The 25,288-nt window shown below is 40.1% G+C and overlaps 1 protein-coding gene across 1 annotated transcript in view; it reads left to right on the top strand.

Moving 5' to 3' along the window:
- The first annotated feature begins 24,786 nt into the window (after window positions 1–24,786).
- LOC149279329 (RAB6-interacting golgin-like) overlaps window positions 24,787–25,288 on the top strand; it is a 77,916-nt gene continuing 77,414 nt past the window's right edge. Inside the window, exon 1 of the mRNA XM_089501299.1 lies at window positions 24,787–25,025. Coding sequence (XP_089357425.1) covers window positions 24,787–25,025 — 239 coding nt within the window. The remainder of the gene's footprint in view (window positions 25,026–25,288) is intronic.

The raw sequence follows: 25,288 nt of genomic DNA, 5'->3' as shown, positions 1-25,288 counted from the left end.
TGCAAATATAGGATTTGCATGTCTTATTCAGTTGATCAATACCTGGAGTGCTGTTTCCATGTGTTGATTATTTGATCTAAACCTTCAGTGCTGAGTGTACATGTGATTTCCAGTTGATATATACCTGCAATGCTGGGTTTGTGTGTTCTGTTGGTTTATACCTGCAATGCTATGTTTCCATACATTATTTATGTATACCTGCAAATACAAGGTTTTTTTAAATCTCATTCAGTTGCATGTGCTGTTTCCATGTGTTGTTTATTTGATCTATACCTGAACTACAGGGTGTAAGTAAAAGAGCGCTATGGTTTAGTGAATGAGGGGACAAAGGGACTCTGGGGATGATTACAGGGGAGAGGACCTCTCAATGTCACGGTGCAGTCAGAAGGAGGGAACACTGCACTGACTCTCACTGTCTTCCCCTGATCTGCAGTCAGTGTGGCAAATATATTGGCAGCAGGGTCTAATATTAATATATATTGGCTGCAGGGGCTAATATTAATATATATCGGAAGCTGGGACTAATGTTTATATATATCGGCTGCAGGGCCTATTATCAATAAATATTGGCTGCAGGGGCTAATATTTATATATATTGGCTGCAGGGACTAATAATATATATCGGCAGTAGGGGCTAATATTAATATATGTTGGCAGCAGGGTATAATTTCTATGTATATCGGCAGCAGGGTATAATATAAGTATGTATCCGCAGCAGGGGCTAATATTAATATATATCCGCAGCAGGGGTTAATATTAATATATATCTGCAGCAGGGTCTAATATTTCTATATATCTGCAGCAGGGTCTAATATTTATATATATTGTCAGCAGGGGCTAATATTAAATAATGAAAAATAACTGTCACTTTAGCTGTTATTTTGAAATCATATTTTAATCACAGTCTTTACTTCAAAGAGATAAGTGCATATTATGTAGTTAAAAATGCACGTCTAACGTGTGTGTGTGTGTGTATATATATATATATATATATATATATATATATATATATATAGTGTATATGTACCGTTTTATAATTGGCCCCCCTACTTTGGTCCCTGGCCCCCCATGTGCCCCCCCTAAATATGAAACCTGGAGACGCCACTGTATTAAATCACAGTGAAGCCTAACACAGGGTAATAACAACAGCAAATCTTAAACCTGCAGGTGGTACTATAATTTACAAACAATTGGGGGGCTGCTTACTTGCATTTCCTGGGTATATATTTTATTACACACGGCAATGCTCATGGTTCATACAGCTTGAGGCAACAAAAGTGAACAGTACAGTACAGGAATACACCATGTAGGGCACCCTTCTCTCTATCTACTTCTGGGAAGATGAAACAGCAGCTGGGGGACTGTAAGCTCGTAAGCCCTCTTCACCTGTTGTCTCTGTTAGTCAATTTGTTATGTTACATACTACTTGTTATGCCCTGTGTACCCATTGCACAGCACTACGGAATTTGATGGCACTATATAAAACAATAAATAATAATAATAACATGATGCATACATTGGGGAGGGGCTAGGATGAAGGTACACCAGGAACACAGCCATTATTGCAAGACCATGTTCTTGTTCTTGTTGTGTTATTTATTATATCTTCAGCTGTGATTATACTAACTATATTGAATGGAATGGTTCCCAAGATGGCTGAGAAGGCATGTTGAATTATCTGTGAAAGGGGAGGACATGCAAGTATAGGCATCATAAACACCATGCACAAGAGTAAATATAAAAATCCAGTATTTATGTTGTTTGCCAATGTTTTGACCGCTCAGGGTCAGGGGATATTTTGTTCCTCAGACAGTTAATGTACGTGAAATACTGTATTTGCTCGATTATAAGACGAGCAAATGCTCTGAAAAATACCCCTTGTCTTATAATCGGGGTCGTCTTATAATCAGACCTCAACTAGGTCTGACTATGAGACTAAGATCCAGATCCCCCGCAGCGATGCAGGGGACCTGGATCCTCCTGTCTCCACCTCCCTCCTCCAAACTTACCGGAGCTTCTGAGTCCCCGATGCGTAGTCCGGGCAGCGTGTAGAGCTCTACGCGATTCGCATAGACAACTTCCGCTGCAGCCGGGAGGAGGTGCGGTTAGCGGCCAGGGTTGTCTGCATCCATCGCGCAGACCTTCCCTGGCTGTCAGAGATCACGGGCTAACCGCACCGCCTGCCAGCTGCAGCGGAAGTTGTCCACGCGAATCGCGTAGAGCTCTACACGCTGCCCGGACTAAGCACCGGGGACTCAGAAGTACCGGTAAGTTGGGGGGCATAAGGCATTTCTGGAGGCAGAGTGCTCTGTGAAATGCCTTTTAAATCCCTTAATGCCACTCTGCCTCCAGAAATGCCTTTTAACCCTCAATATGCCACTCTGCCTCCTGAAATGCCTTATACCTCCCTATATGACACTCTGCCCCATAATATGCCTTTTAACCCCCTAAATGCCAGAGTGGCATATAGGGGTATAAGGCATTTCTGGAGGCAGAGTGGCACATAGGGGGTCTAAAGGCATACCATGGGGCACAGTGGCATATAGGGGGTATAAGGCATTTCTGGGGCAGAGTGGCAAGCCAGGGGGCAGATGTGCATAACTGGGGGGGGGGCAGGTTGAAAAAAAAGGAAATAAAAACAAAATATTTTTCTCAATCATAGCTTTTATTTAAAAAAAAATTGTTTACATAGTTTACATGAATTAACATTTACTGGTAAAACTTTTTTCCTATAGGGTCGTCTTATATTCAGGCTTTTTCTTTTTTTCATAAATTAATATTCAGATTTTGGGGGGTCGTCTTATAATCGAGTAAATACGGTATATCTGTAAACAGCCACAATAATCTAAAAATGAATAAATTAACCCTTTCAGGACTAGGGTTTTTTTACCATGTTTGCACTAAATGACCAGAGCAGTTTTTGTGTTTTTGCTATGTTTGTATTCAACTGTGATTGGCCATCAACTCATTAAGTGCACCCACACAAGATATATATTGGGTTTATTTTCAGCACAAGTACATGCCCCCCAACTAACCCGATTTGAGCGGGACAGTCCCGATTTTGGGTCTCTGTCCCGCTGTTCTGCGTATCCCTACCGATCAGCAGCTGCAGCCTGCAGGACTAGTTGGGAGATCACAATCTCCCTCTAGTCAGCTCAACATTAGGGAGCGCAAGGTCTGTCACTTCACACCTCGCTTTACTGCTCCCTTGTCACTATGCGCCTGTAAATAATGCTGAGCGCGGGGATATGATGTCATCCCTGCGCTCTGCAGCAATAGACTGTACGTAGTGATGAGATAGCAGTAAAGCGAGGTCTGAAGTGACAAGCCTCGTGCTCCCACCACAGGATGGATAATGGAGGATGAAGGATGAAAAATGAAGGTAGAAGGATGGTGGAAGAGGTAAGAGACGGGGAGAAAGGGGTGTAATGGCAGTGTATATGAATGTATGTGTAAGCTTGTGTGTGTGAGGCCCCTGGGAATCAGCGTAGCTAAATGGACAGGGAGCATGTATGTGTGTGGGTTAGTGCATGCTCAGGGCATGTCCGTGTTTTGATTGGGGTATGTTAATTGAGGGGTGGGAGACCCTAGGTGATATAAGGTGCCCTCTGGGTGACCCGGTCACTGTCCTTTTTTACAGACACGGCCAACAGTCTTACCTGCTTCCCACCCTCCCTCCCTATTTCTTGTGTACTAACTTTCTTTCTTTTGTCACAGCTGGCGGTTTGTGTGTCCTTGCCGGTCTGGTTTTGGTAAGTGATGGAGTTTGGATACTGGTGTAATGGAAGGCTCAATTCTCCCCTAACCTCTGGTGTTTTATTGGACGTGCCCACCGAGCTTGTTGGACAGCTGGTGGTTAGCATTGGTGGTGGGACAGCGAAAGGTAGCTGTCAATTTTGTTTGGACGAGGGGGGAGGTGAGTACCTGTGGTCTGGATTGTGCAGTGTGAGAGGCCGGCAAGGACGGTGTTAATTCAGTTCCTGTGTTGGTTATGTTTTGAATATGTTACGGTAATGTGTTATGTATATTTGTATATTTGTATTTATTATTTATCGGTTATTGTATATTATTCTTATTGGTTTATGGTGTTTTGGGCCAACACAGTGTTTTATGGTTTTATAATAAAATTGTGCTGTGGCCTGCTTTATCCAATTTCGGTCTCCGTGTCGTTATTTGGTGGGTTAAACTGGTTTTGGGTTTACAATGCACGATACACACTACCTACATACATGTGTATGGACAGGTGTGTATAAGCAGTATAGGTATTTGTAAGCTGTGTGTAAAGGCAGTTGTGTGTAAGGGCGGTATTTGTTTATGTGTGTGTAAGGACATTGTATGTGTAAATGTGTGTGTAAGGGCACTGTACGTGTATATGTATGTTTATAGGCAGGTGTGTGTGTGTATGGAGAGGCGTGTGTAAGGGCAGTGTATGTGTATATGTGTGTTTGTGAGCAGGTGTGTAAGGGCAGTGTATATGTGTGTGTAAAGGCAGTGTGTAAAAGGCAGTGTGGGAGGGAGGCTAACATTAGCCTCTCTGCTGTTGTTGACTATTCTTCCAATGATACTCCAATGATACAGCATTATGGTGGACACCTGGCTGGCTGAGAATCATAGGAATTGTAGTTCACACCTAGCTTTACTGTTGACTGCACTAACCAGTATGCTCAGCCAGCATCATGGAAGCAGTATGTCTGGCTGAGCCTTATATGAACTGTAGTTAACAGTAGATGATATGACAGGTGTTAGTTGTGAATTTAAACTCCCATGATGCCTAGTCATGTTTACACCTGGCTGGCTGAGCATCATAGGAATTGTAATTTACAGCTAACATCTACTGTTAACTGCACTTTCCATGATGCTCAGAGGGCATCATTGAAGTAGTATGTCTGGCTGAGCCTCATGGGAATTCGATGTGTTCTTTATTTTTAAAATGCATGACTGTGCTGACAAAAATGTAGCGTGTTTTAAGTAGCGATGCAAGCGCAGCATTGTAAAGTGCAATTGTAGTGAGGAGTTTGGCGAGAGCGATTTTAAAAAAAAAGTGTCCCTCTTTCACATTTTGAAATATTGGGAGGTATGCAAGTAGGGCTTTCTTTTGAAATAATAATTATATATAGAAACCATCTAGGTAAAAAAATACTACTACAAATTTTGGTTTAAATTAGAGATGCTCCGATATATTGCTGGCCGAAACGTATCGGCGGAAAATAGCATTATCGGCAAAATGCAGAAACAAAAAAAAACCCACTGAAAATAATCATCCGCAGGGGCCATGCCACTTCCATCTGTGTTGCTCAGCAGCGTCTCTTGCTCCGTTGAGGGGATGCAGGAACCCAGCAGAGTCACCTGAATGCTAGGGTGACCACACGTCCCGGATTGCCTAGTACAGTCCCGCAATGGGACTTCAAGTCCCGGGTAGCCTCAGTCGGGGACAATGCATACGTCATATTCTGGCGTTCTGCAGTGAAGCAGCGTGCACCGCGGCAGAGCAGAGAGACAGAGGCCTCGTGCTCTCACCGCAGGACTTCTGAAAGTTAAGTGAACTACAAAAGGGGGAAAAGGGTAGATAATACGGATGGAGGGAAAGGGGATAGATAATGAGAAGCAGTGGCGACTCTAGAAACAATATATAGGGGGGCACACAAGATACCACAGTCAAACTGGGGGGGCATTAATAATTTCCACCATTAAATCATACCACTGAAAAAACACACATATATATATATATATATATATATATATATATATATATATATATATATATATATTGCCAAAAGTAATGTGCTATGGAATGATACTTTTGTTATTGGACAATACAATACTTGATCATTCAACATGGGAAGCCTGAAGCCACAATTTAGTACGACTAATCCTTGAAATCCTTTAAACAACACAATACCTTAACTTTTGCACTAAATGATTTCAGGGCCTAATATTAGATCCTGCTGCTGATATATATATATTAGCCCCTGCTGCCCATATATATTAATATTAGTCCCTGCTGCCGATATATATATATATATATATATATATATATATATATATATATATATATATATATATATATATATATATATAATTATATCCTGCTGCTGATAGGAGGTATAGATCAACACATTAACACACAAACCCAGCTTTTCATGTATAGATCAATTGAAATTCACTTGTGATCTCAGCACTGAAGGTATATATCAAATAAACAGAATCAGACATACAAATCCTGTATTTGCAGGTATACAATAATAATATATGAAATGTAGCATTGCAGGTATAGATCAAATAAATACATGGAAACAGCATTGCAGGTATTAATCAACTGAACAAGACATACAAACCCTGTATTTGCAGGTATACATAAATAATGTATGGAAACATAGCATAGCAGATATGGATCTACAGAATAACACAGAAACCCAGCTTTGTAGGTGCAGATCAATTGGAATTAACATAAAAACACGGCATTAAAGGTATATTTAAAACCCCCTAATTTACAGGGATAGATCACAGGTTGCACATCCCAACCACGCTGCCCACATAGAACCTGGCCAGCACCCAGATAACACACATAAGACTTGGCATCTTTGTCCCATATACACCCTGCCTGTGCCATCTCGGTCCCCAAGGCTCAAACATCCTGCTAGTGCCATTTTTTCCCTTCCACAATTATACATCTATGATACACACAAACACATTAACTCATGCTCTCCCTCATTCAGACAATTCATCCACACATTAACTCATGCTCTCCCTCATTCAGACAATTCATCCACATATTAACTCATGCTCTCCCTCATTCGGACAATTCATCCATTTTGAGAAACTACGCCCCTTGGAGCTTCAAATGAGGGGCTACATGTATTTCTAGGACAAAAGTTGAGTGCACAAATAATGGTGGAATATGTCGCTTTGGCTAGAAAATATGTTTTTTCTGTCCATAGCGACATGTTCATTTGTGTCTTGCGCACTCCAGGTTTGTACTAGAAACACATACAGCCCCTCATTTGATGCGCCAAGGGGTGTAGTTCTTGCAAATGTGTACTTTTTGTGCCATAATTTAACTTCCTACATGAGCAGTAATGCCACGTCAAGGCTTCAACCCTAATTACTGACCGCTCACACGCCTTTCATATCTCCATTCACTCGCAGAAACCATACTTTACATACATTCACTCACAGAAGCACACACCATTCTTTCCCCTTACAATCCCAAAGAAATTATGGTAAAGGGAGAAAAAAAAATAACTTTTACAGCAAAAATAAGTTTTGCAGTAAAAATGCAAGGCGCTCCAGGGATGAGATGGTTACTCATGTACCGCACAGGCTAAATGGCTGATTTTAATAATATTTGCAGTTCATCAGGATTTCAAAAATTGCCTCCCTCTACCGTTGACTAAATTTAACCCCATGATCAAAGGGATCATGGGATTAAAAATTAGTATCGGCCATTTTTAAAAAGGGAATGTGACTTTTTATAGCTATATGATCACTGTGGTAACATTGGCTACCACAGTGATCATTTAGCTAGAATACTTAAACTTTATTTATTTTTTTTAAATTAAACTACTTTATGCTTAAATAATTTCATTTGGGGGTCTCTAGGCAATTTTGATCTTTTTTTATCTGCCTTTAGAGACCCCCAAATCATTTTTTTTTACATTTTTATTTTTTTAACTTAAGATTTTTTTATTCTTTTACAAGTTATATACCGTTGGAAAGGTGAGGTAATTACCTTTCCAACGGTATATGTTGGGGGTCTGTAGCTGCTTAGATGCCTGAGATACAGGCATCTAAGCAGCATGCCCCCATACCGCTTTAACTGACAATTGTCAGTTATTAATAAAGTTGCGCGGTGACGTCATCGCGCGTGCCGTCACCGGCCGGATTGGGTGGGCCCGGTGATGCCCTTCAGTGTGAGGGGCAGATCGCCGGGGCAGGTGGTGATGGGGGTCCACAGACCTCCATCAAGGTAAGATACTGCTAGCGACGAGGGGGGAAATAGCGAGAAAGGCGTAGTAAGAATATTGAAATAAATAAAGAGTGAGATTGAGTGAGAGAATAAATAAATTAGTGTGTGGATGAATTGTGTGAGTGAGGGAGAGAATGAATCAATTAATGTGTGGATGAATTGTCTGAATGAGGGAGTATGAATTAATGTGGGGATGAATTGTCTGAATGAGGAAGAATATGGATTAATGTGTGGATGAACTGTCTGAATGAGGGAGAGAATTAATGAATTTGTGAGAATGCATTAATGAATATGTGTAAATTATTTGAGATAGAATAAACGATTATGTGAATGAATAATGTGAATAAAAGTGTGAATTAGTGAGTGACTGTAAAAATGCCTGTGTGTATCATAGATGTATAATTGATTTGTGGAAAGGCAAAGATGGCACAAGCAGGGTGCTTGAGCCTTGGGGACAAACAAAGTTGACTCATGCTGGGCTGTTTGGGGACAAAGATGGCAAGTCTTATGTGTGTTATCTGGGTGCTATCAGTACCTTTATTGCTGAGTTTTTATGCAAATTCCAATTGATCTATACCTGCAAAGCTGGGTTTGTGTGGTATTCTGTTGATCCATATGTGCTATGCTAGGTTTCTATCTGTTTATTTGATCTATACCATCAGTCCTGAGTTTACATGTGATTTCCAGTTGATCTATACCTGCAATGCTGGGCTTGTGTGTTCTGTTGATCTATACCTGCAATGCTATGTTTCCATACATTATCATATACCTGCAAATACAGGATTTGTTTGTCTGATTCTATGCCTTCAGTGCTGTGAATTTCAATTGATCCATACATGCAAAGCTGGGTTTGTGTGTTAATGTGTTGATCTATCCCTGCTTTGCTATGTTTCCATACATTATTTATGTACAGGGGCATACCTAGAGTATTTGGCACCTGACACCCCCTCACACATACACCCACACACACCTTAAAACTGCATAGCTTCTATCATTAGGCAAACATAACTGTTGTCATTATATACTGAAGCAGACATTGATGGGGGTACAGCATAACACCTATCACTATATACCGAGGCAGACACTGACGGTGGTACAGGATAACTGCTTTCATTATATACTGAGGCAAACATTGAAGGTGGTACAGGATAACTGTTATCATTATATACACTGAGGCACGCACTGACAATGGTACAGCATAACACCTATCACTATATACTGAGGTACACATTGACGGTGGTACAGCGTAATCCCTATCACTATACATTGAGCCAGACATTGATGTGGTGTAGGCCTATGGCTTTACTGTCTGGCATAGTATATAGCAGGGATGCACTGAAATTTAAATTCTGGACCGAAATCAAAAATACAGCATTCACTTGGCTGAAACTGAAAATGACCCCCCCACATACCTTTTTAAAAAAAACAAACACTTTTATTAAAAGTAACACACAAACATCAAAAATCAACAGCAATATTTATATACTGGAACCTGGGCATGATAGGAATGTGATTACAGCCTTACTGAATGTTTTCCTACCAGAGTGGAATATAGGGGTTAAAAGGCATATCATGGGACAGAGTGCCATATAGGGGGGTATAAGGCATTTCTGGAGGCAGAGTGGCATATAGGGGGTTAAAAGGTATTTCTGGAGGCAGAGTGGCATATAGGGAGTTAAAAGGCATTTCTGGAGGCAGAGTGTCATATAGGGAGTTAAAGGGCATTTCTGGAGGCAGAGTGCCAAAAAGGGGTAAAAAGGCATATCATGGGACACTCTGCCTCCAGAAAAAGTCTTATGACCCCCTTGTAACCTCCCCCCGACTTACCAGTGCTTCTGATGCCCTAGTGTCAAGTGGGGGCAGCGGGTGGAGGCCAGCGTTAGTTCTGCCGGGGCGTCTATGACTGAGCCCCGGAAGGTCATGTGACACCGGTGCTCCATCATAGAAGTGCCAGCAGTAGCAGGGGTTGTCTGTGTCCATCGACTGCCAGAGAAGAGAATTCCCTGCAGCGCTCCTCTGCTGTCTGCGCTCTGTGATAGAAGCCCTGGTGGAAGTGTCGGCAGCAGCTGAGGTTACCAGACAGGGGGATCCCGGTCCCCTGCAGCGCTCCGGGGGATCTGGATCTTAGTCTCATAGTCAGACCTCTATTTGAGGTCTGATTATAAGACGACCTCGATTATAAGACAAGGGGTATTTTTCAGAGCATTTGCTCTGGGAAAAACCTTGTCTTATAATCGAGCAAATACGGTATTTCACATACATTAACTGTCTAAGGAACAAAATATCCCCTGACCCTGTGCGGTCAAAACGTTGGCAAACAACATAAATACTGGATTTTTATATTTACTCTTGTGCATGGTGTTTATGTTGCCTATGCTTGCATGGCCTCCCCTTTCACAGATAACTCAACATGCCTGCTTATAATCGAGCAAATACGGTATATTGACAGCAGGGGCTAATATTAAAGAAACTGCCAGTTCAGCTGTTTTTTTGAACTCATATTTCAGTCATAGTCTTTACTTCAAAGAGATAAGTACTTATTATGTAGTTAAAAATGCATGTCTAACGCAAATATATATATACACATCTGTGTGTGTGATCTCATGGGTTTCATAGTGTGCCCTGAATGGCAGAAATAAATTGTGGTCACCCTAGTGAATGCACATGACTCTGCTCCGTTACTGTTCCCCTGGGAAGGACAAGAGAAGTTTAAACAGACTGCGAGCAATGCAGAGGGAGACATCGGCCCCTGTGTAAGTCTGCGAGCAGCACCGGAAGATCTGCAGTTCAGGTAAGGGTGGGGGAGGGTGTATGAATGAGTATACCTGAATGAGGGAATGAATGTTTGTGATGAATGAATATGCATGTGATAGCATGGATGTGTAAGTTGGGCGGGCAGGGCACAGGAAGGCTGTACGTAATTTCTGCTAGCTTTTGCCATTGTGGCTGCTTGTGCATGATAGGAGTGTCATTGCTATATTAAATATATATGATTACTAACAGCAATCACACTCCTATCATGCCCAGCCATATCCAGATATCAGCATGTACTGGCTGACTTGCCATGATAGGAGTGTGATTGCTAATAGCAATCACACTTCTATGATGCCCAGGATCCAGCGTGTACTGGCTACCTGGGCATGATAGGAGTGTGATTGCTGTTAGTAATCATATATATTTAATATAGCAGCCACAATAGCAAAAGTTAGCAGAAATTACACTTTTAGCATGCCCAGGTTCCAGGATGAGTGTGATTGATGTTAGCAGTTGCTGTTAGCAATCACACTTAGACCAGTGCATTCAGCTTTGTACGTATTGCAAATTTACCAAATTACCCCCCAGTAGTTGGAAGAAAAAGGCAGCAAAAAGCTCAGAATTTTCATCTGAAGTTTGTGGGTCCACATTCACTCTCACACTCTCATTTTCGTTCACTCTCTCACACTCTGTTGTGGACATGGATTGTGTCGTCCATTATTAGTGATTCACGTCACAGACGCAACATCTGTATCTCCCTTTGGATAAACCACTCCCCTAACTGTGGCATATATTACAATATTAATTAGTTCTATTGTTTATACTTCTATTGTTTTAGAAGTGCATTACCTCTACCACCAGGTAGCACTAGAGAGTGAGTGATGTGTACATCTATTGTTTATCTAAGACCATAGATAATGGCTACCTACATGAAAAGCCATGTGGGCTATACCAGGAACAATGGGATATCAGGAACTCCAGGAAGACGGGGGAGGAGGCAGAAGAGACTGGAAGGACAGGAAGGAAGCAGCATGGCAGAAGCTAAGGGAGCTGTGAAAGTTTGCCAGAGAAAAAGTATGAAATAGAAAGCTGCTCTTCCATCTTGGGCTAGTTAAGTGCCAAGAAGCTAGGACTAGTTTAGTGCCTAGTATTGTAACTAAGAATTAGAAAACAACTACTGAAAGAATCCTTTAAAGTCTTTTATATGAACCTGGTATCTAGAGCCATTTTGGAAACTGAACACCAAAGGAGTCATTTGATATGTTGATACTCTCTGAAGTTAAGTACATATGTTATTACAATGTTATTAGAATATACTGTATTTGCTCGATTATAAGACAAGGTTTTTTTCAGAGCAAATGCTCTGAAAAATACCCCTCGTCTTCTAATCGGGGTCGTCTTCTAATCAGACCTTAGAGGTCTGATTATGAGACTAAGATCCAGATCCCCTGCACCGTTGCAGGGGACCTGGATCCTCCTGTCTCTCTCCCCCCCCCCCCCCCCCCCACACACTTACCGGTGCTTCCTGCTGTATTGCCGGGGCAGCGGGTTGACGTCTACGCGATCCGCGTAGACAACGTCCGCTGCATCCGGAAGGAGGTGTGGCTAGTAGCGGGGGTTGTCTGCGTCCGTCACCTCCTTCCGGCTGCAGCGGAAGGAGACGTCAACCCGCTGCCCCGGCAATACAGCAGGAAATTGGAAGCACCGGTATGTGTGTGTGCGTGCGTGTGTGTGTTAAATGGGGGCATAGGGCATTTCTGGAATGCCTTATACCCCTATATGCCACTCTGGCACTTAGCGGGTTAAAAGGCATATTATGGGGCAGAGTGGCATATAGGGAGGTATAAGGCATTTCAGGAGGCAGAGTGGCGTTAAAGGGGCATTTAATAGAGCACCCTCTATATGCCACTGTGCCCCATGGTATGCCTTTTGACCCCCTATGTGCCACTCTGCCTCCAGAAATGCCTTATACCCCTATATCCCATTCTGGCATTTAGTTAAAATGCATATTATGGGCCAGAGTGGCATATAGGGGTATAAGGCATTTCTGGAGGCAGAGTGCTCTATACAATGCCTTTTAACTCCCTTAATGCCACTCTGCCTCCTGGAATGCCTTATACCTCCCTATATGCCACTCTGGCCCATAATATGCATTTTAACTAAATGCCAGAATGGGATATAGGGGTATAAGGCATTTCTGGAGGCAGAGTGGCACATAGGGGGTCAAAAGGCATACCATGGGGCACAGTGGCATATAGAGGGTTAAAAGGCATATCATGGGCCACAGTGCCATATTGGTGTGGCAGATGTGGCAGATGTGCATAACTGGGGGACAGGTTGGAAAATACAAGGAAATAAAAACAAAAAAAATATTTTTCTCAATCATAGCTTTTATTAAAAAAAAAATAGTTTACATGAATTAACATTTACTGGTAAAACTTTTTTCCTTTAGGGTCGTCTTATATTCAGGCTTTTTCTTTTTTTCCTAAGTTAATATTCAGATTTTGGGGGGGTCGTCTTATAATCAGGGTCGACTTATAATCGAGCAAATACGGTAATTGTTGACTGTCTGTAACTTTGTTATGGTAACCTTTTCCGATATATTGTTTTTACCGCTAGAGGTATTAATAAAGTATATCATTATATATCATAACATCTGTTGGTATTCGTCTTTACATAATTTAACTGTATTCCTGAATCAAATTTATTGTTGTATTGTTAGATGTGTTTTGTCTAAATTGTGTATTTAAATAATTTTGCATAAAACAGGCCACGACCACAACACACTCTCTCAATGTTTCCTTACCATTTCTGCCGACTTCTTCAGCTTCTGCTGACCACTTCTTCTTCTGCAAAATAATATACTATAGGGTATTGTAATGTAAGGCATAGATGTAGCCCAAAATATATGTGGGTTATTACTGCAATGTGGATATGATGCATAACATAAATAGTGTCAACAGTGGTAAACAGGTTTTATTTCACCTGTTAGCAGTTATAATTATATTTTGTATGTTGCTATGGTTTGAAAAGAATCTCTACATGTCCTGTAAAAAAACAACATATGGTAAAAATAGAAGAAAAAAGAGCGCTCAATATTGAAGGATTATTTTAATTGTGTTGCAAGGATGGGAGATTTTGTGACTGTCAGTTGTGGATGTACGAGTTTACTTTACAATAAAACAGTGTTGTGTGCACTGCACATTTCACCACCTGCACCTTCCCTCAGAGATATAAGAAAATATATTGCATCAATTTATGATAGTGTGCTTCATGCACCTAAGTGTTAAAAAATGGCACCTTACAGATTTCAAACGTAAAACTCAATATATTAAGGTGACCTGATTTTCAAAATAAAATCCAGGGACATTTTTTAAAATTATTGGCAAGCGGTAAAAAAACTATTTTATAAGCATATTTTTCTTAAAACTATATATGCATTATATTTGGTAGGTGTTTATGAAGTGATTGTATGATATATACGTTATTTCTTACATTTTGTCCATGATATAAAAAAAATACTTAGAATAATAAGATTCTTAGAATCTTTTGGACAGGGCCAGATTAAAAGAATCATGGACCTGGTGCTGAGGATTTTGGGCCTTTTATGGAAATAAATAAAATAGACATCCATGTGTACTGGATAAAGATGACGTCAGTGCTCGGCAGAAAGTATAGGATAGAATCTTATGTGATGGGATAGTACATCACTACACAAAAAAGTCATCATACACAGGACGCCTGAAGTCACAATTTAGTGCTAATCCTTTTTAATAAAACATGCAGATTGAAAGAGATTGAATCACACATTACTTTTCCTCTCACTGATTTCTGGGCCTAGGAAGTTTTGTCCTCTGAAGTGACTATAAATTCAGGAGGGCGTTTTATCTCTAGATAAGTAAAAATGAAATCGTTCCATTTATTCCTACAGTAAGTAAAGTGCCAGGAAACAGATGACCAAATACACACACAAGGACGGGCTCGGCCACACCGACACCCAAACACACACACACACACACCAGGACAGGCTCTGCCACACCGACACCCAAACACACACAGAGCCTGTCCTGGTATGTGTGTTTGGGTGTCAGTGTGGCAGAGCCTGTCCTGTTGTGTGTGTTTGGGAGTCGGTGTGGTATAACATAGTACAGTGTGCAAAAGAGTTATGTTTTAAACCTCTTGTGATATCACTATACATTATGATGAACCAACCCAAATGAGCTTTTGCTGCAGAAGGAGCATGTCTAGCCATGGAAAATGCATAGTTGCTGTTGGACCAGTAAAATAACGGTGTTAAAATGACAGCTCTCTACTTAGAGAATACATTATTTAAAAAAAGAGCATCTGGGGAGAAGAAAGGACTGCTGATCAATCTGTGACCAATCGCATGTTCTCATCAGTGCAATAGAGAAAAAGCAACAACTGGGTCAATGAGAAGGCAGTCAATATGGGTGCACGCAACTGAATTTCCAGCTGAATTTGTGACCATTACCACCTGCTCCTGCAACTTGTGTGTTCCACTCCCGCCCGCTCCCGTAACATATGTGTCCTGTCAGATATTTTATGCTAGAAAACATGTATTCTATATATTTTGTATTTTACATGAGCACAAAATGGAGTCAGAGCCATTTTATTTTATTTAATCATATAACGGTTATTTCTGTGTGTCTTTGTTCCCTCAATAATTGAGAACAAAGAAGTATTCAGTATATATGATCCAATTAATGTTATCTTCCATGAGAAAGTTAAGGAGTAGACACTGCATATCCTTAGGAATGTAAATTGGAATGGGGGATACGTCGTAAGACCACCAAAACCTAATTTACTACCTAGGAGGCAACGTCTGGAGATATGAGTGACTACAAAGACCTGATTTACTATATAGGAGGTAACATCTAAAGATAAGGTGACCAAGGATAAATTCCTAACACATATGTAATGGTCTTAAGTTATTTCTTAGACCAGAGCGTCTCTCGCAGGTAAATTAAGAAATTACAACGATGTAAATACGAGTAAAAGTCCTAATTATAATGGGTAAAACCCACCATTATGATTGGAGAATTCCAATCAAGAGGTGGAGGCTATGATAATAAGCCCTGTCTTTAAAAGCTTAGGTTTTTAATAATTAAGGAGGGGGGACCTTAAAAAAAAAAGAGACGGGCTGAAACAGACAGACCCTGACGGACTCATTTAAATTTACCCCAGAGAATTGGAATCTTAAGATCCTGGCACCATAATTTTACTCTTAGAATTACTTTGAGTCCCAATCTATATAACTTTTAGTAAGTTATATTTCTTTCCACTTAATTTCTTGCCACTGAACCTGGATTAACTTCTACAAGGACCAGTTGGACAACAGCAACAAGTGGTGGTAAATATAATTGTTTTATTATTCTCACTAGAGGTGAATTTTGTCTTCTTCGTATAGAATTCCCTGTTTCTGGGAAATAGTATATTGCATTATTGTATATGACGGCTTGTGAGACTGCAGCTTATGACCCGTGATAATAACAATAATGAAAAGGTACTTTTACCTGTAGATGAAGTTTGACATTATTTGCATCTATTAGGAATGTCACTGAATACTCTTGGACATTATTAAATTATTTTAAATTGTCATATTAGTTAAACTAATATAATAGAGTTAGTGATCTTTTTATTACCGCCCTGATTATCATTTTTGGTTGCTGAGTGGGATGGAAATTAATGCTGTGTTAGACTCATAAAGTACTAATTCATATTGATAACTTTCGATAATATACCGTATTTGGATATACTGCAATTTGACATGTTTTAAGAATTTCGTGTTTTATATCATGCACTGTTTGACTCATATATAGATTTTATAAATTGTATTCACAATAAATAAATATTTTTGATTGATTATTATTGTGATATATATCTGATTTGAATTATAATTTTCGGCGATCTGAAAGGATTTAGGATCGGAGATAAAATATAGGGTATCTCCTTAAATTAACATTGTGGATGTGGTTCTACAATCTTTGGTAGCGTCGTTATTTTGCGTGTGTGATAAAATATTGGTTTTACCTATTTTGTCTCATTAATATCCCTAACATACTTGGAGGCACTGCTGAGATATTTCACGTAAAGAATAATTCAAATTATTGGTATACGGTAGTTGTTGTGAGTTTCGGTTGTTTCACATAGTATATTTCTGGTACTGTGTATTGCATACTGATCAGTGCATAAAACATGTCTGTATCTAGCAAATCGAGTGCTGCTTCTGATGAAGATGTTTCGATGTATAAAGCACAAATGCTGGTACATGTTAATAACATTAAACAGGATATTATGAGAGGTTATCATAAAAATATGAAAATCAAAGGGACTTATGGAGAGTGGCTCCAATCCCTTAAGGATAATGTACAATTGACCCTAACAAAGGAATGGTCTGAAGGATCACCTTTGGTTGGACATCTGAATGCTATTATTCAAACATCAGATTTGAAGGAGCGAGAAGGGTTAATCTTATCATCCTGGCCCTATTTTTTTGTATTGGCTTCTCGGTTGTTGCGAGATCGTGAAACTAGAGATAAAGAAGTGTCTAGTCTCCAAAAAGAATTGCAAGATTCTAAAACAGCCCTGGATCAGTTAAATGATACTCAGGCAGAGTACAAACAGTTGAGACTAAAGTTTGATGATTTAAATGATAAGCATTTGGCACTTCATGGCCAATACCTTGATGCTAAGAGCAGGGTAACTGATTGTCAGTATGATCTTGTTAATTGTCATGGGGAGATACGAGAACTCCAAGCCAAATTGTCTAACCAGGATAGTGTGCAAATGCCTAAACTATCTTTGTATGGTGAAGGTGATGAAGGGGTTAAAACCCACACCACCGTAACAGAGTCTGCTGTTCTGAGTATAAGTAAGCAATTACAAACTCTACAAGAACAGGTTAATCAGATGGCTTCTGTCCAATCACAGTGGAATCATAAGGTTAAATGTTCTGATACACGTGATTCCTCTGACTCTGATGAAAATCAGAGTAGTGATGAAAGTGATAGTGAATCTTCCGTTTATTCAGAAGGTCATGTTTCAGGTGAACCCTCTGTGATGTTACAAGGTGCCAATACGGCCAGAACACACAGATCAGACGGGCGCTCCCGTAACTTTAAAGGAGTGAAAAAGGGTACTAAGAAATTACCCGTACCTGTCTATGATGCCCCTAAGGTAATTAAATTCCTTAAGGAGACTGTTGCTGAATTTTCTAAAAAGGGCACAGCTAATATTGCTGACCATTTAGAATCATTTGAAAGGGCAATGCAGTTTTTGGGAATGGATGATGATATCCATAAGAAGCACTATGTGTCGTGGACTTTTTCAAGTCATCACAGACATTACTTTGAAGGTTTACAAAGCATGCGAACCCTATCTTGGTCTAAAATGAAATATGAGATTAAGATTGAGTTTGGACAGTATAAAACTGTCTCCGCCGCTAAAAAGGCTGTGTATAATCTGAAATGTAGACCTCACCAAAGTCCTAGAGAGTTTTTAACTGTTCTAAAGAACGCTTATTCTCTTACAGAACGTAAGCCCAGATATGATTCTCGAGAATTCCGTGATCTTTTCTTCTATGCAATGCCTTCTCCAATTCGGACAAATCTTGCTAGAGATTATGATAGCGATTGTTCATTAGACTGGCTTGTTAATGAATGCATGACGCTGTATACAGTATTGCATGCCAATGATGATTTGTCTGATAAAAAGAGTCAGAAATTTCATGGACAAGAGGTGGCAGAAACCCAAGTCCATCTGGGATTAGAATCACAGAAAAAGAGAAGCTATGCTGAGGTGGTTAAATTCCCAAAACCTCAGAAACAGGAATCGGCTACAGCCTCACCTGTTGTCAGGCCTAAAACTCTTAATGTGGAATCCCAGGATAACAAAGGAAAAAGTCATACTGCCAAAAAGAATCCACAGTGGAGGAAGGGTAATTCCCAGTGGAATAAAAACCCTCAGGCAAGGAGGAAATTTTACAGGACTAATCGGGACAGATCCAGCCAATCTGAGTCTGATAACTCCCAACAGCCTCAGCCAAATAACTCCAAACCTAATAGGCAGTACAGGAATGGGAAAAACAATTTTCGTCATCATGTCAATCAAATGAGTGACCAAATGAAATTGTTAACGGAGCAGATGACTAAATTAAGTCAAACTATGGCTACAGCGACCACCAATCCTTTTTTAGGGGTAGGTCCTGCTACAATGCCAGCTCCCCCACAATAGATCATAATGAAGTTAAAGCCGATGTGGCAATGCAGGGATGGTTATCAGATGATATAATTCCTAACCCTGTTTTACTTCCAGATCCTCATCATCTATCGGATGATTGTGTTATTGATGGTAAAACCTATGTGGTCCCTCCATTTTTGGCTAGGGGGGACGTGTCTGTAACTTTTTCTTCTATATTGCAGCAAGACCAAATGAATCCGCAAGCTAACTTGTCTTTAAAAGCACCTAGTTCGCAGGAACCAGCTCCGAAGGAGTTAACCGATGAGATGCCAACTGCTAGGAAGAGCTTGAATGCTCAAGACATTCCTGAGAAGGAAGAACTAGTGGGTAAGAGTGTGCATACATCAGTACAGGTTGGAACTACTGCCGTGACAGGTAACGTATGGAAGACAAGTGATATGCTGACACATTCTAAGTTTTTATGTGAACTCGAAGAATATGAGGGAAGATATTATGTTTCTGTAAATGTACAGGATTCATTACCACAACCCTTCATTGGGTTAATTGACACTGGGTCACAAGCGACTATATTGTCAAATGTGTACTTTCAGAAGGTAATGGACTTAGCAGCAGAAAAGCCGAAGCTAAGAGATTTTCCAAATACTCTACTGAGTGTTGGAGGTAATTCCCTTCATGTCGTAGGTTCTACCTGGTTAAAGTTTACCATAGGTAATAAGACCTTGAGACACCCGGTAATAGTGGTAAATCTCCCCTATGACCGATTGATTTTGGGTATAGATCTACTCAGAAGACTTAATGTAATCATAGATTGTGTGAATGGGATTGTATGGTCACAAACCAAAGTACCCATTCCATATGATAAGTCTCATCAGCAATCCAGGCGTAATTGCCATGTGATTGAGGAAAGGCCGGACTCTATTGAAATTCATTTTAGGAATAGTCAGTCATCTGATGTTACTGTTTTGCAGGTTAATGATTTTATTTCCCCTGCAGATGATCATTCCATAAAAGTTCAACCGGAGAGGATCCGAAATGTATCTCTGAAAGGCAATGTTTTAACCATTTCTCTTCACAGGAATTATGTGGAATCTGTGGAATCAGCAGGTCATGTTCAATTCCTTGACAAAATTGAAAGGGTTAATAACAATTTATTTTTTCCTGTTCAAGTGAATGATCTAGGGAGAAGTAAGAATGCCAAACTGAAATTGGAGATCGAAAACAGCTATATCAGCAAAAGTCTGTTAAAACAGATCGCTAATCCTAAAATGATCCGGTATCTTTCTCCCCAAGACAGATGGATCCATAATCTGGACGGCGAATCAGATAGCCATAATATTATTGCAAAATGTCTGTTATCCATTTCTATCGGAAATAAGACAGCCAAACATTTGTTTCTGGTGTTGGACGAACCTCGTTACCAGATTTATGTGGGCAATGATATTACACATCGCTTTGCTATCAATCTGGATCTGATTAATTCCAATCTCTGGACCAGGTTAAAAGGCGATCCTTGTGAATTTCAGGATGAAGATGAAGCACTGAAATCGTATCAGTTATTGCCATATGCAGTCAGTATTCAAGTTCCTGAAGATGTAACCATTCCACAAGGGAGCAGTAACTTTCTTCTACCCATACAGGTTAAGAAAGGCCAGAGATTGAGAAATCCTAATGCATTTATCTGCTTATCCAACCGGATGCAGCAGCTAGGTGTCATGGTAACACCTACACCAATGGTAAATATTCATGGAAACCCTATTTATGTTGTTATAAACAACATTGCACCTCATAATATTACCTTATCCAAAGGTACTGTTGTAGGTTTGGCATTGGATTCAGAATATTATACTTTTGGATTTCAAAATCATGTTATAGGTCTCATTCCTGAAGAATATCTGACAGAAGAACAAATAGTGGAACAAACGTTTAATTCTATTCCAGAAGGTTTATTCACTATCCAATCTGTTTATCCTTTCAATATAGGTGAAGGTTCGTGCAGGATTGAAGAATCCTCCATCATCTTTGACCACCTAATTGATGAACAGGAATATCATGACCAAAAGAAGATCGATCCACCTGGAGAGGATCTAACCTCTAAACTTGAGGAATCTTTTGAAATAGGTCAACCTGAAGTTTTTCCTGGATTTCAGGAAAGGGTGGAAGAACAGATATCCATGGCTGATGCTTGCTCTAATGACAGTGAACGTCAACAGCTAAGGGAAATCCTAATGGAGTTCCAAGAGATCTTTGCCAAAGATTCTTATGATTGTGGTTTTACTAACCTTCATGTCGCTAGGATCCAGACTGATCCCGATCTACCACCCGTATGTATCAAGCAATATAGACTACCTTTAGCGTCCTATGATGCGCTACAGGATATTATTCGGAATTTAAAGGACCGGGGCATTATCCGTTCGGTGCACAGTTCGTCTAATAACCCCATCCTAGGAATTCTGAAGCCTAATGGTCAATGGCGTTTGTGTGCTGATTTAAGACAGCTAAATAAGCGTGTGTATATGTCTGGATGGCCTGTACCCTACATAGACCAATACTTGGTACAAATGCAAGGATCCAAAATATTTACTGCCCTAGATTGTGCCCAGGGATACTGGACTATTCCGGTACACAAGGAGGACCAATACAAGTTGGCCTTTACATTTGGAAAACAGCAGTATACTTGGACCCCGATGCCTTTTGGTTACATAAATTCTGGTCATGAATTTGCTGTATTCATGCATAAAGTTATGCCTGATGCATTTGAAAGGGGAACCTTGGCCTACGTGGATGATATTTTACTCAAAAGTACTTCTTTTGATAAACATATTTTGGAGATCCGACACGTACTTAATCAATTAAGAGAAGCAGGAGTTAAACTTTCATTGCAGAAAGCTCAATGGTGTCGTACCAAAGTCAACTTCCTTGGACACGAGGTAACTTCTGAAGGGTTAAGTCCACAGAAGAAGAAAGTTGAAGCTGTTCTGAATGCCAAAACTCCTACCAATGTCAAAGAATTAAGATCGTTCTTAGGAATGATTAATTATTCCCGTAAGTTTATTGATAACTATGCCGAAATCACAAAACCTCTTTTACAGTTGCTTAAGAAAGACGTAAATTGGAACTGGGGGGAAGCCCAGGACAAAGCCATAGACGAGCTGAGGAGAAAACTCACTCAGGCACCCTGTTTGGCATATCCGAAGGGAGGTAAGCCTTTCTATCTGGAAACAGGATTTACTAACTTAAGTATAAGTGCAGTTTTGTATAAAAAACAGGACAATCTGAACAAGGTCATCGCATATGCAAGCAAAACCTTGTCACCGGTTGAAATGAAATTCAACAACTGTGAGAAAGCTTTATTGTCCACGGTATGGGCATTACAGAATTTTCGGAGCTATATTCACGGCGAGAAAATTATTGTTGAAACTGCTCACCAACCTCTACAATATTTGCAGAGCGACAGGATACGAGACGGTAATCTTTCTAACAGTAGAATTACTGCATGGACTTTATTCTTACAGGGATGGCCGTTAGAAGTCCGTTATAATCAAAATAAGAAGAACGTAGTTGCCCAAGGACTAGCAGATCTACATGATTGTGCTGCTCTACCTCTGGATGATAACTCCACCGGAGATGATTTCCTACAGGAACAATTACTTTCCCCGTATAAAGCTTATGACGAGGAATATTGTCGACCACTATCATGTGTATACATAGATGGTTGTTCATATCATATCACCATTGATAATGAACGGAAATTGGTTGCAGGTATTGGAATCACCTGGACAGGTGATTATCCAAATATATCTGTAGGATACAGCATTGGTCCTAAAAGCAGTCAGATAGCTGAACTTTGTGCCGTATATAAAACCATTCAAATGGCAATTGAATATGGTATTAAAGAATTTGTTATCATAACCGATTCTAACTACGTGCGCAACAGTTTTGTCGAGTATCTGCCTAGCTGGAAACGTAACCAAATGCTGAGGAGTAACAACAAACCTGTGAAGCATGGTAAGCTGTTTTGTAAGATTGATGAACTGGTAATCAAACATGGTTTGACCATTTACTGGAAGAAAACCAAAGGCCATTCTAAGATACAAAGTATTGATAAAGAAGGTAATGATTTAGCCGATTCATTAGCAAAACAGGCAGCCATCAATGGAGAACTTTTTGACATTGATGATCTTACTGGATCAATTCAGATTGAAGCCATAACTAGACAACAAGCTAGAAATGAAGTGGACCTTAATATTGCACAATGGAGTCAAGAATTTCCCAATGAGGATCTGATCACTAGTCAAAAGAACGATCCCGTTATTGGTCGATTTTATGAGTATATAAAAGATCCTATTGCTAATCCTATCACTGATGATGATTGTAAGGCTAATGAAGACTTGCGAATCTTAATGAGGTATAAAGTCCAATTCAACTTGATGGATGGATTGCTGATCAGAACATCCAAACATGGCATACAACAATGGGTAGTTCCTACCGCCTTTAGAGGTTTAATGTTGCAACACGCACATGATGCACCTACTTCTGGTCACCGTGGGGATAAGATCACCTACGAAATACTGCGTGATTATGCCTATTGGCCACATATGCTAAGAGATGTGCAAACTTATTGTCAAGGATGTTTGATTTGTCCGCAATTCCAACCTCATGCTCCAACTCATCGTGCACCACTTCAGAAACGAGGAATGTCTCTACCTTGGTCTGACATACAAATCGATTTCATAGGACCTGTAACTAGATCCTCAAGAGGTAACAAGTATATGTTAACTGTTACATGTATGTTCACCAAATGGGTAGAATGTATTCCATGCAGAGAGAACACTAGTTCTGTATGTGCAGCATTACTAATCAATCATGTATTTTCCAGATTTGGCCTTCCTCAGAGAATCGAGTCAGATCGTGGAAGTCATTTCACAGGCGAAGTGATGACAAAAATGTGGAAAATCCTAGGTGTGAAACGCAAGTTACATTTCGCCTACCGTGCAGCCTCTAGCGGAGGGGTAGAGCGTTATAACCAGTCCATAGTAAATATACTCAAGAAGTATGTGAAAGAATCTGGCAAGGACTGGGATGTTAAATTGCCTTTAGTTCTAATGGCTATTAGAGCTACACCTAGTACTGCTACTAAGATGTCACCTTTTGAATTGATGACAGGCAGGAAGATGGTTTTACCACAACATTTGCTATATCGTACATCTGATCACAATTTGATCAACGCTGCAACAACCCATCAGTATGTTGAAAATCTACGTAAACATCTTCAACATGCATTTGCTTTTGCACAGAAGAATCTAGGTAAAGCAGCGATCAGTGCTAAAACCTACTATGATCTGAAGACTACCAAGAAAGAATATGAAATCTCCGACCAAGTTTATCTGTATAACTTTGCACGAAACCAAGTGAAGGAAAAGAAGTTTCTACCTTCTTGGAAGGGTCCATATGTCATAATTGACAAGATTTCACCAGTAGCTTATAAGATCAAGATTCCTAAAGATGGTGATTTTGTTGAAAAAATGGGTTCATATTAACCAATTGCGTGCTTGTCATCCTAGATCTCAGTTAAGAATTATAGATAATGATTCGGAAATAGAAGACTGAACATCTGTCTGGGATCAGAGGATCCAAATCAACAATGTGGTATCGTATACAACTTGACATGTGGTTATGTTATGCGATCATATATATTCATATCATTAATTTCCATACCATCCAGCAACTATATTAATATTGATAGGTAGCTTGGATAGCTATGTTTTAATGTCAAGTGATATTACAAGTGCGTATACTCATACTATTCTTCTTTTTGAATATTAAGACAAGGATTCAAGTTCTGAAAGATGTCCAAGAAGGATGTGGCGATCGTCTGGATCGTATTACTCCTGTGTCACGAGATGCGGATGGAACCGATCGCAGAGCCTGGACCATCCTCCAGCATCATGATCCAAGAAGCTCCTGGATTCATCCTTACAGAAAAGAGGATCCTAACACAACGTGTGTTTGTCAGCTTAGACCCGAAGATCTCCATCGAAAAACAGTACAACGTTTCATCGATGCAGCTACCTGAATTAAAGGCCTGGTACCAGATGAATCTTGAAAGAGCACAAAGACGCGTTCAAGAAATTTTGGAACAAGCCAGGAAGCCGTTTGTATCGAGCTCCATTACAATGAATCATCGAGCTAAAAGATTCCTTGTTGCCTTAATTGTCGCCTTGGTATGTACAGCCATAGGTGCAGTCGTTGCAACCGGTATGTCTGCCGCAAACTCTGTCTCCGTTCAAACTTTGGAGAACGAAATTCGAGGCTTAAAAGGAGAAATCAATGCTATTCATCGGGAAATGG

The sequence above is a fragment of the Sceloporus occidentalis genome, unplaced genomic scaffold (assembly GCF_023333645.1).
Source record: "Sceloporus occidentalis isolate IW3139 unplaced genomic scaffold, rSceOcc1.0.p SCAF_170, whole genome shotgun sequence".
Taxonomy (NCBI): Eukaryota; Metazoa; Chordata; class Lepidosauria; order Squamata; family Phrynosomatidae; genus Sceloporus; species Sceloporus occidentalis.
Note: the sequence above shows the minus strand (reverse complement) of the source record. Positions and strands in the feature narration are given on the sequence as shown.